The sequence below is a fragment of the Bacillus rossius genome, chromosome 3 (assembly GCF_032445375.1).
Source record: "Bacillus rossius redtenbacheri isolate Brsri chromosome 3, Brsri_v3, whole genome shotgun sequence".
NCBI lineage: Eukaryota > Metazoa > Arthropoda > Insecta > Phasmatodea > Bacillidae > Bacillus > Bacillus rossius.
In genome coordinates, this window is record NC_086332.1 from 46,507,840 (window position 1) to 46,521,567 (window position 13,728).

The following is a 13,728-nucleotide window of genomic DNA, read 5'->3' on the forward strand; positions in this document are numbered from 1 at the left end:
AGTTATACTTAGATAAAATAATCTCTTCGTTAAATTAATAAACATATTTGAATTAATGAGTGCAACTAAAAGTAAATTTATCAATTAAATTGTAGATTTCATTTCACTCCTTCTTTGTATCCATACAAAATAGTGATAATTCAATAAAAATGATTCAATTTTATTCATAAAAGTATGCGATGATTTCATCAATGTTTTGTTATGACGTCACGTTCAACTATCGTCCGTAAACCGACTTTACAGACAACCAATTTTTTTTTTTTTAAATAAGAGCGTGTATTTGGCTAAGCTGTAGCGCCTGTAGCATGAACGTGCCTGGCGGAGAGCGGGGGCATGAGAACCGCGTGCGCGGCTGCGAGGTGGCGCCGTCAAGCATCAGGCCTCGCCCCGCGCCGCAGGTCCGGGACCCGCCCGGAGCCGTGGCCCTCGCGCGCCAGCCTCGTCTTCGTGACGTCGTACCTCGCCGAGATCTCCCACGAGTCGGGGACCACCTGCCACGTGTTTGACACAAGTTTCCTGCACACGCGCCATTGCAGTCCTGCGCTATCTGTCGTGGGGAAAATATTCACCAATGCGAAATAAGAAATAAAAACATAAATAAACCCACAGAAAAGAAACCTTAATCAGCTGATGTCGAACAGATAAAAACCCAACGGTGAACCTGAACAAGTATCATGGTTAACACAACGACAACAGCACAGACTAACACATTCAAACTTAGATATCAGACAGCACAAAAATTTCGTAGAAGGAATTTAGTCATGAGAAAAAATAATAACACCACAGACGAACACAGCGGGCCGGTAAATGCAAAACAGATAAAAAAAAAACCTGGACAACGGAGCAAATATACGAACACAACGATGACGATAAACAGATGTTATGGACAAACACAACGACAACACCGGCGAACACAGTAGGTTTCCTATGACAAAAAAAAAGTTGTGACGTTACGGGAACTGCCACCTGCTCCCGCATCAGGCACAAACATGTATTTTTCCCACGACAAACAATGCAGAACTGCGATGACGTATGTCCAATAAATTGTATTAAATAAAATTCTCTATTGCATGAATTATTTAAAGAACGTACCAGGGACGTAACTACACTAGTTTTCACCCGGGGCCTGAACTCATCTTGACTCCTCCCCTTCCCCTCCCCCCTTTTATTTCAAAACCAACCAAACCAAAACCTTTCCCCACAACACTTCATTCCACTACACTATTCCAAATCTATAGATTCATTCGCAGTCATTTAATTTTTAATACAACGCAATTTGTAAGGTTCGGGGAAAATACAAGTTTTTTAAATATTTGACGATTCAATTCAAATAATCCAGTTCATTTGCCCAACATTTTTTTTTTTTTTTTGTGTTCTAACTGTACGATATCCAAGTTAATAAATATGACTCTGGCAGTTTAGCGGCCCCCTAAATGCGACGCCCTTCTGCTCCGCTCTAGTTACGTGCCCGCGGAATACGGAATAACCGACGCGACCATCCTCAGCGCAATGTTTCCGACGAGTGTGAAGGGCTTGGCGGCGACCGGTAGGGTAGACTGGGTACGGTTGTGCCAATTTTCATTTCATCGCCCATAATTTCGTAAGTATTCCAGTTAGCTTGAAGCAAGGCGTGTTTTATAGTGAAACGGACGTATAAATACTACAATTTTGTCTATAAGTGCAAAGGTTAACTAATAGGAGCCATTTGAAGAAAAAAAGAAAGAAACAAATGTCACAATCGTTCCCACCCCAAGGACAGTTGTGACAGTGCCTGGGGTCGAAAGTGACAGGTTCAAAAATACACATAAATGGTCTTTAATCAACTTTATTGCACGTACTAAATGTCATACAATCATTTTGTGATGAAATACGTCGGTAACAAAGAAACATTTGCATCAATTATAACTAATAAGGCTTTGTAGCAGCTATAATTATTAACAGTCTTCGTATTAATCATCCAATAAATAACTAATATTCCAATCAGCTGTGTAACAGCTTAAATAAATATTTGTTTAAGTGAACATGCAACAACAAAAACAAAATCAATAAAATCTAAGGAAGTTCTTACTTCTAAAAAATTAACCTACTCGTAAGCTCAAAAGCTAACTTTCGTATCTCTTTTGGAGAAAGACCAAAATATATTTCCGCGCAACGTTGGATATTCTTTGATAACTGCTGTTCTTGAATACTCTATTATGGCTGGTATACCCCATTCTGACGCTGACTTCATTCTGGCTTTCGTCGTCGCCGGTTGCATCACGTTTATGAATGTATCGAAACAAACACATCCGATTAACTTTGTGTATTTCCGCAGCTGACGTCCCGCGTTTCACTGTTTGATAAGCGTCTTGATATTGTTGCAGGTGACACTGATCTCTTTCCGTCTTCCTTACACGTTTTCGGTGCATCTAAAAGAAAAGAAAAATACTTGTCCCAACTGTACCCAGAAAATATGGCCACAACCGTACCCATTGCATTCATTCGCAAAAAAAGAAAAAAAACAATTGCCATGACTATACCGGATAACTTCCGTTAAAAGTAATCACTGCCATTCAACCACTAACATTTAAGTTTTTACGAGAAAAAACACTTATCACTCTATCTGTATACATAAAACAACAATCACACAAAGAAATAGAACAAAAAAACCTTACTTTTCATCGAAAAATAGTAATGTGGTACTCTGCAAGCCGCTACGTCGCGCGCCGGCTGACGCAATACTGTGGAACACGTGCGGACAGGCACGCCGCAACTCTCTTCCCTTGCACCCGCCCCCGTATTCCTTAGTTTCGCCAATAACGACTGTGACAGAAGAGTCTAGCGACAGCAATGCTACCTTCCTGCAACTGGCCGCAATGCCGCACCGCTTACGCTCGTTCCGGGGCCGGTGGCACGATCATATATGCCATCTGAAACTTCCAATTATCAAATATGGCCTCGTGGCTGAGCGCTCAGCGGCGCTATCATCTAAACGTAAGGTTGACGGTTAATATGGAAGACCCATGACAGAATTATTGTGTAGCATTGTGCTTACCCACAATACACCAAATGATTAATTAATTGAAAGAGGCCAAAATGTAAAAAATTCTGATTTATAATTATTACTCATATCATGCCATTAAAAAAAATCTTTAAAATTTCCTAGTTATAATTTGGTGTATTTAAAATTAGGTTGAAATATGCTTTCTCTCCTTTTTCTCTTGTTAAAAGATTAATTTTAAAAATGTCAACCTTTACAACTTTATATTCAACATGTAATCATGGTGACTAGGACACTAATATTATCAGTAATCAAACTAATATTTACTGCTTTCAATAAAATAAATAAAATATCACCTAAGCAAAGTATCACATTCCATTAGAATTTCAAATTTTAATTCTGATAATCACTTATATTTCTTACCTTTAAAATTAATTAAACACATTTTTACTTTGTATGATGCCATTAAAACATTGAATTTTTTTTAAAAGCAGTAATTGTATAAAAAAACACTGGCCACAAGGCCATTTTATCAATTTAAATCAGTAAATTATAATTCTGCCTGTTGGTTCACAAGCCACCACAAGCTTCACTAAGCAGACAGGTCATGCCAAGGAGGACAGAAAGATTCCAGACCTTACTATATGACATGACCTGACCAAATATTGGTGGAGGCAATGTTCGGTGTTACACTGGGGTGTGAACAGCATTAACTCAGCTGTAGGCTGAAGTCACACACTTAAAAAATATATATTTTACACATTATTTCTAGACATAAAACTAGCCTTCTCAAGGCTATCTGAATCACTACTTTACCATTCACATAAAGAAATCTGAATCACTACTGCCTACACATGGTAAAACAGTGCCATCATTTTTTAAATACAAATCATGTTGCACATTGTTGCGAAATTAGTACTCTGGTTACAAGCGACAACTCCAATAAGTATTCAAGCCTTCAGTAGATAGTAGTTAGTAAAAATGCAATGTAAAAACTGTCAAAAGTTTATTCACACATAAATTTCATACAAATCAGTTTTAAATTACAAATATAACACTCAATAAATTTATAACTTTAACAAGTATTCTTCTAACAAAATATTAAATATACATTATCTAACATTAGTATATGTCCTCTGTTATTAGTTCTTACATTTTGATTTTTATCTTTGGTAGTCTTAACGCAATACACACAGTTGATTCATTGCAAAGTAAATGTCATATAACACGATACAACAGGAAAAATACTGGGCAAAACAGGAAGCACAAAGACTTTCAACACATATATGATGGCTACTTTTAAACAGATATGCTTATTAATTTTACTGGGAATTTAATGATTCAGTTCACATAAGTTCACATACCCAATGAAGGGTAATACTTAGTCATGGGTCAAATCCCAATTTTATGGAATCCAAATCTCGAATTCGAATCCCAAAGAGAAGTTAAAAAAATTATTCTTGAATCCAAATCTAGGTCTCAAAATTAAATTATATATAAGAAATAAAACATACCAGTTATGATGTTTAAACATACATAACCTTTTAAATGATTTATTCATGAACTAAGTTTCCAGAATCAAATCATATTGTAATTTTATTTATATAATTACATGTTTAACATCTTGGGAAATGGGAACAGTATAGGTAAGGGAAAAAAAATTACCTAGTAAATTTCAGAAGTTATCAGTGCTTTTTTTTTTAATTTACTTTATTTCCTCTAACATTTTTCTTCAAATCTTTTTTCTCGAATATTGAATCCTTCGATTACTAAGGATCTGATGGTATTTAAGGATTTGATTGGCCCATCCCTAGTGATATTAAAGGACATTTTGAGAATCAGACTTCAGAATACCAGTACTATGATTAAAAAAAACTGTCTATAACCATGCCACGTAGATAGGCAAAAGAAAGACAAAACATGGGAAGATTTCCAAATTTATGGGCTTGAAGAGCCCACAGGCCTATGCTGTCAAAGCCATATAGGAAGAAACATGATAGGTCATAGATATTATGGTACATGGGCAGCAAGCCATTTTTTTTATAAGGGTGGAGCATGAATCGTTAAATGATTTAGGAAGGAGAGAAATGGTAGCAAGTTTGCAGAAGTTAGCAAATTTTTACCTTGTTGGACAAAATGGTCAAATTGTAGCAGAACTTCTGGTATCAATGTATCCCAACCATCTTTGAAACCTTTGAAATAAGACTCCCAAGTCCCTATACTGTTTTCAACTATTTTTTTTACCTTCACTGCACCACTGGACCAATTTCAGGGGAGGGGGGGAGTACTTTAGACCTCTTGCTCCATGGTTGTGTTGCTCAAGTCATTGAAAATGTGAACATATACATTAAGTTTAACTGTTCTACATATTATTGGAATAATAATCCTCAAGCTAATATATTGTTCTTACATATGCCCATTTTTAATAACTGTGCTAGCAAGATCACTTTAATCATTTCACATACCACACTAATTTTCAACAGAAATAAAAACAATCCAATATACAGCATTCCAACAGTTGTTATAGTGCCAAGTCAGTATTAACACCCAATACTAAAATATCTAGCATTAATATTACCAAAACCACGCTATATAATTTTTTTTTCTGCTAAAACAGAACAAAATCATTAAGGGCTCTTGCAACAGGGGTTTTTATCATGTTGGACTGATGCCACTGCATTCTTTTTGTTGTTAGAGACCCAGTATGTATTCAATAATTCACAACATTTTTTCAATTATCAGTGAAAATTCTAACCTAAAAATCAACTTATGGTACTTGTCCCTAGCACACAACATGGGACTGTTTAATCAATATGTTTTCTGCTATTGTGAGAATAAAGTGTAGTAAATGTAATAAACAAAACACTAAGATATTGTAGAGGGGTGGAAGAACAAGACAGTTGTTACAATAAATTTTCTCTAATCAAAATTTTGTGAAAAATTGATGTTTTTAGATACAATTTCAATTGGAGGATTTACCTATACATTAGATACTGCACTTAAAAAAATCTTGAATATGGCATTGCCATTTATATTTTAAAATTGTAGAATGTTTTCACCCTTTTATTGTTCCTGCTTATGAAATGAAAAATGACACACTAAAATATTTAATGGTTACAGTCTAAACAATGGAAGCATTTAGTTAATTTTTTACATTCACAATCCATCTAAACAGGTAAGGTTCATTTGCGATAATGTCAAAAATAATTCAGTGTGCATAGCATGGGAAATATTGATGTAGAAATACATTTCTGCTTGATGTAACATTGACCATCATAACCATAAGTCATTGACCCTTGTTCAATATTTGTAAAAGATTTATCTTGAAGTGGAAAAAAAAAGTTGGTACATCTAACTTCATAGTGTCACATTTACATATGTTAAGCATACTGAATTTAAATATCTACAGAATGGAACCAAAACACATACAACTAACCACAATAGCTAAACTACATCTGCAACACTACCTTATTGCTGGTAACAGTTATAAAAAGGTCATTAAAATAATTGCATGACATTAAGTGACTAGAATCTTTAACAGAACTAAAGTTTCCCATCATTCTTTGTGTGTACTGCTCAAACTTATAATGTACATAATTAACTAATAGAATTTTATTTTTAAATTTAGAATAGGTATTTAATAAAATTGCACATCTCATGCAGGTTGAACTACACAGTATGAGACACTTCACGAAGTCCCATTACACAGTGAGTACTCACAGTTAGATCAAGACATGCCATAGAGAAAATAAAATGTGGTTAGATAGAGTAAAGGCTCTTTAATCAAACACGTTCGCAACAAGGCTGTTCCAGATTTGCGATTTTGCCAGATTATTGAACTTCCGTATAGTTTTAATTGGAATACCAAAGAAAAATTAACATCCAGTTCTATAATATTTAAAACAATTTGTAATTTGATATTACAGGTCAAAAAGATATACAAACACCCAAACCACTCTGAAAAAATTTGAATGAGAGTGACTCAATCGGTCTCGGATTACTGACCGTGCCTAATCAAAGAATGCCAGATTAAAGAGCGCAGACTGTAGTTATTTTCTCTTGAAATACAAACTGGACAGTATTGAGTACCGTGTTTATCACATAATCTTCACACATTTTATGCTAAAACAAAGTTTGAAACTACTTTTATGCTGGAAAAGCATTTTTTTTATGAAAAGAAAAATTGTTGCATGAAAAGTATGTATAATTAAAAAGCAGAGTATGCGAAAACACGCCAAAAATTTTTAATTAATTAGCCATGCAACAAAAACATATTTCGTTCACCTTAAAATATAACAACGAAAACTGTGAACAGAATGTGAGCCAAAACTACAGTCAGTACACACTAACCACGAAAGAGTGTGGACTATTGAATGTACGTAGTTTACTCTGTTTGAGACAGAGTGCGCACATTGCATGCAATCGGCGAGCTATCAATATTGATATTCAACACAACCAAACATTAATCATATCAACTAGTGCTGGTTACATTTCTACACGTGCTACACAGCTTCAACGAACAGATAAACATTTGAAAAGTCTTTAAAAGAAAATTTACACATCGGACAACTTTATATTTCTGTTATTTAAATAAGTAAGCAGTAATATCCTAACCAATAATGAAGTTAAACTTTAAAATACATCTTTTATACAGGAAAAGAAGTTATAGGCAACATCTTGCATGGGAAAAAATAATATATATCTTATGTAGAAAGTAGCAGAACCAAAACATTTAACCATATTGGATGGGAAATTGTATTGTGCGGTTACATTTTAAATGAGTTTTACTGTACTTAATTGCAATTACTGTATTTTCCCATTATAACTATACACTGTGACAGTAACTTGAATTTGAAAACTGATTGCTGTTGCACGATAATCTTTTGGCAAGGCCATGTTTAATATCTAAAAAAAACAATCGGAATCTAACAATGGGACCAATAACATCCTGCGATTTTTATGAGAGATTTTTTTACCACATTTGGACACTTTAAAATAACAGTGCAATGATTATGCGATAAAACACGGTAACTGTTTCCCAGAAGCTACCGTAAAGGAAATATGGCAGCAACTACATAATAAAAAATCTTTTAAGAAACTAAAAATAATTTCTCCTGGAACAAGTCGCATCATCTTCATTCCATGTTAAGTTTCTTTGACAGAAGGGATTCACTGAAAAAAATGCACAAAATAAAAAATTACAAAACTACATTATTTTTCATAAATAAATTAGTTGCATACCCATAAAATTGTATCCTTTAAATATTTTTTTTATTTCTGAAAAATAACAATTATATATTTTGTAACGTTATCACTGCATCAGTTTTAATGTTCTTCCTTTTCCTCTTTTACTTATCCAGCCTTTGTTGATCCTATCCACTGACCGCACTCCAATCAAGCAGCAACAAACTCTAACAAACTGGCCTAGAGAAAAGATCAGCAGTCTTTCTTTTTAATTCCAACAAGAACCTGCAATTAACAGACCCTTTAATTAACTCTAAATATATATTACTAGTAATATGAAACTCCTTACACAGCTTGGAACATGGAAACATGCAAAATCAATAAAATAAATCTTTACAATTAATAATGGTTTTTAATTTGAAACATTATGATAATCTATTAGTGGATGGAAACAGTTCCACTAGAGAATTTATTAAAATATTGTTGAGTGACAGTTCTAATTCTCAAATTAATTAATACTACTTGTTAATTATTTACAGAAAATATTTTTCAATACAAGTGTCAGTGAATAACCTGGAAACATGAAGTACAGTACGCACAGTATATCTGAAAGCTTTGCACACTATGAAACCCTTGAATAAGGTTAATGATTTACTTTTAAATATTAAAAATAATAATTTTTAAAAATTTGTTGTGTTTCATAAATGTTTTTTTTAGAAAATACTAACCTAAACTAATATTTGTTGTCTTTGTTCAAGAATAAATTCAACTATTGCTATACTTTCAGATATCCTGCACATACAGTATTACATTATCTTTAATAATTTTTCTCTTTTTTTTTTTTAATTTGTCTCAGATTATATATATAACAAGGAATTTAAAAAGAGTTTTTTCTCCTACATTATAACCTGCAACGTAGCAATTATCTATTATGGTGCACAATTATTTGTTGCTGTCAGGCGTTTACTAATTAATGTAATGTCCCAACGATGAAGCTTGCGACGTACCCTGCGAGTGAGCTAGAGGCGATCGCACAGCAGGCAGGCGGGCGGGCTGATGGCGCGCTGCTCCAGGCACACGGAGTGGCAGGCGTGGCCGCAGCGGAACACCACCAGGCCCCCGTCCTGCAGGAGCACCGCGGAGCCCAGCGGCAGCCAGCAGATGGGGCAGCGCCCTGCCTCGAGGTCCACGCCCACCCCCCAGTGGTGGTCCCCCCGTTGGGGTCCCGCGGGGGCGGGCCGCACCTCCGTGTCCTGCTGCAGGGCCTCTGCCAGCGCCTGGCCGACCTGCACCCCATCCATCATCAACTCTACAGCAATACAGGCCTGCCCCTCAACAACGCGGACTGATTAAAACACACAAATAAACATAACAATTACATGAACACTAGGATGCATGGTTGTGCGACTCATAAGCAGCCATCCAAACTGATATTACAGAAAGTTAGGTGTTACTTTTCCAAGAAGCATACTTAACTGTATACAATTTTGCAAGCTATAATAATAATTGTGTTTCAAACATCTTTCATAAATAATATAAATATGTTCATTACTGACTGACTCTGTAACGCTGTAGAAATTCTGTTTTCATGCACTGAAAGAGTAACATTTTCATTGCTCTTTGCTAACCTGTTCCTCCTAGCACTGCTGCCGAGTCCATGGCACAAAGATAATAGGTATGCACTGGAGCATAGTGTCATATTTTGATGAGGCTGATAATTTCATCATTTTTCGGTGATTATCATATTCATTATTTTTAGGGGTGTGCGGGAATAGGTTTTTGTACTGCGGGAAATTTTCGGGAAAAATAAATTATTCCCGCAGGAAACGGGACGGGATCGGGAAAATTACAAAAAAAGCAAATTTTTAATTCTAATATGAGAAGATGGCCATTTAAACTTTTCTTGCAAAGTTAGTTGTTTTTTTGCTGCTATTTCTTTTGTCTGCTTCACTTGCCCTTTTTTTCAGCGGCGACTTCATATTTTTTAGCATCCTCAAATTATTTTTCATAGAGGGATGTTTATTGAGATGTCTTAGTAATCCAGACTTGCTACCATGCTCGCATCTTAAAAAGTTTTCACACGAGACACACTTTGACAGGGATTTACTGTCTGTCAGACGTTCAAAATACTTTCAAACACTTTTAGGTATACAAGTAACAAACTGATCGGTTGCGACCTCCATTATTTGTAGGCTGCTAGTTTGGGTAAATATGTATTGTACGGATTAGCGCCAAAAAAAATCGTACAAATATGAAATAACTTTGATTATATGCTATTTTACGTCCTCTTTTAAAAACCGCCTGCGGAGATTAAAAATTCCAATTACTTTTGGAGATATCGCCGTTCTTATTTTGCAATACAAGCCCTATGTAATCATTCAACAGACGCCATTTTATATTTTGCTGTGTGTGCGTGAATGCCTAAATAATAGAAATTTTCCATTAGGTAAGGTTAGTTACATGATAAATACTTCAAAATAAACGGAAATTAAAAATAATATCAATTAATTTTACTTGTATAGTTTTAAGTATTTATAATGTAACTGACCTGACCTAACAAAACGGGACAAAGGTAGATTAGGTCAGGTCAGCTACAGTATAAATACTTTGAAACTGAACGGAAATTAAAAATAATAAAAATTAATTTTAATGGTTGTTTAGTTTTAAAGTATTTATAATGTAGCTGACCTGACCTAACAAACCGGGAAAAAGGATGAACAGTAGGAACTCACGTAATTTTCTTTTTACGTTATGTAGTCGTTCAACTACGTCGCGAAAAAAAAAAATCATACTTGTAAACAAGCAACAATGGTGAACGCGGGAAGCCTACGATTCACTCATCTTTCTGGACATACCCGAATACTCACGTTGGCAAGCCTTCTTTCAACAGACGAGAGGCTAACGCCCGATCGTGCATCTTCGGTTTTTTTTTTTAATTGTAAATAAATATGCAACTCATGAAAACTAATGGTCAATTAGGTTATATTAGCTACATTATAAATATTTCAAAACATTGTGGATGGTTGATTTGGTTAGGATAGCTACATTAAAAATACTGTGAAATCATGTAAACGGTTTCCTAGCGCTGGATAGCTACATATTAAAAAGTTATTTGCTAAGCAACCATAAAATGATTTTACAGTTTTTTTAATGTAGCTATACTTACCTAATATAACCAACCATCCACAGTGTTTTAAAGTATTTTTAATTACTTCTTGCTAATTTTAAGAAAAGAAGGCTTGCCAACGTGAGTATTCGGGTATGTACAGAAAGATGTGTGAATCGTAGGCTTCCCGGTTAATGCCGCATCAGTGCACAACATGAAAATTAAAAAATTTCATATCTCCTAAAGTATTTGGAATTTCTGATCTCCGCCAGGTTTAATGAAAAGAGGAAGTTAAAGAGCACAGAATAAAGGTATTTTCGGATTTTTAAAATTTTGTTTTAAAAAAATCGCCAAAAAATGAATATTAAAAAATTCTATATCTCCAAAGGTAATTGGAATTTTTTATCTCCGCAGGCGGTTCTGAAAAGAGGACGTAAGATAGCATATAATGAAAGTTATTTCATATTTGTACGATTTTTTTTGGCGCTAATCCGTACAATACATATTTACCCTAGTTTGTTTTAATATACAACGGCATCGAAAATAGGAACAGATACTTTGCACAAGCCTTAATAACATAACGTCAGCCGACAAAGCCCGCCAAACTAAACAGTAAAAACTATTTTTTTCTCCCAAAGCAAAATCATAGATGTTTAGATACTCGTGAGCAGTGGTGTAAAACTACGTGATTTCATATTTTTCAAAGTGCCAATACAGTTCTCTACATCGCCACTGCTATCAAGTAATGAGAACGGTTACGCTTCGTTATGTAACGCAAGTCTAGTATTTCTTATATCTTTGGCGAAAAGGTTGGATTGCGCATGTGTTTTGTTTGTGTTCAAGGACACACAGTGGTTTTAGGTTAAATATTCGATGGTGATAGCAATGTTATATAACTGACTATTCACGTATCTTGCAAATTTGTACCCTTGAAGAAATATATTTATGAACGCATACAATATTTAAGGTACTCCATGTACGTTTTTTATATTCCAATTAGATATGTGTAAACGATTATTATAATTCACTGAACACCACAGCTGTCGCTACGATCGGCATACGTTTAAAAGATGTTTTGCGTTTAAATAGTACGGAAACCCTTCAAAAATGTACTAATCCATAAAAAAATGTTGTAAAAACAGTTTGAATTGATAGAAAACATGTTCACATGATTATTAGTAAACATTTGTAAATTTTTAAACAATTTCCCGAAAAATTCGGGAATAATAAAATTCCCGCCCGGCATTTCGGGAAGCCTATTTTCCCGACGTTTTTCCCGAAGCGTCGGGATCCCGCACACCCCTAATTATTTTTCAAAGTGTGCCTTACAACTAACTAGTTCAATATAAAGGACAATTTCTGTAAATATGTTTTATATTTCTTTTTTTCCAAACTCTTCAAATATCCAGGACCCTTGCAATCCCGCATCATTCCCATCCCAGTCAATCCAAATTAAGGAGGTTATACTGTACTAGAAACACGTCAATATTCAAAATAATTACATGAGTAACCAATCATACTTCCAAGACATACCTCCTGTGACATTAATGCCTTCGTATTTTTCTTCCCCGATGTGTCCAGAACCATATCCACAACTTTATCCCTCAGGCCTGTTGCATGTTTATCAACTATTACTGAAAATATGCAACTCTGGAAGAATCTGGGGAGAAAAAAATACTTCATTAACTTTGCTTAGATATTATTATACAGAACAACCATTTATCAACCATTAAAATCACAACAATATTTGCATGTAACCAGTACAGCAGATTTTGTATTGCATACTAACACGTACCACTATTGTCCCACATCACAAGACATTGAAACATTTTTGTCCTGGAAAAACAAATTGTTTTGAAGGACTAGAATATATAGTGGGAATTAAAATTGAATTCTTTGGCCTCCTGAGTTTCAGCCACATCTAGTTATAGAATTCATCAAATGTTTCACCAATGTTCACAAAATGTATAGAATCATTGTCAGAAGTACTATAAAACACTGTGGTTATGTTGTTGCATACCAAAGTTTTAGATAATTATTTGAAGATTCACAATTAATTATTAAATATTTTACCAGTTACTTAATAAGGTAGTTAGGTTCATTTTTGTCCTTTAACCCATATTTATTTCACCCTTAGCAGCAATGGTTGCGTGTATCAAAAATCGTTTCAGAGACAAAAGTTTTACATAATAGGTTTACAAACATTTAAAATGGATTTGATAGTGTACTTACTATGGGAGCTATTAATTATTTTGTCTTTCAATCCCTGTTATTTTCCACTCTTTGCAGTAATAGTTGGTCCTCTAAAATATTACAGTAAGTCCTCAGTTTACGTCGGGGTTACGTTCCTGAAAACCGCGACGTAAATACAAACGACGCAAAATGAGCCATGTTTCATGCCACCGGCCGGCCACGGCCCAAGGTCGGCCGGAAGGGGTAGGAGAAAATGCTGTGTCGT

At 34.8% G+C, this 13,728-nt stretch overlaps 1 protein-coding gene across 1 annotated transcript in view; it reads right to left on the reverse strand.

Moving 5' to 3' along the window:
* Positions 1-3,960: 3,960 nt before the first annotated feature.
* LOC134530606 (uncharacterized) overlaps positions 3,961-13,728 on the reverse strand; it is a 37,449-nt gene continuing 27,681 nt past the window's right edge. Inside the window, exons 7-9 of the mRNA XM_063365592.1 lie at positions 12,804-12,930; positions 9,172-9,450; positions 3,961-8,152 (exon numbers count right to left, since the gene is read on the reverse strand). Coding sequence (XP_063221662.1) covers positions 9,184-9,450; positions 12,804-12,930 — 394 coding nt within the window. The 3' untranslated portion in view covers positions 3,961-8,152; positions 9,172-9,183. The remainder of the gene's footprint in view (positions 8,153-9,171; positions 9,451-12,803; positions 12,931-13,728) is intronic.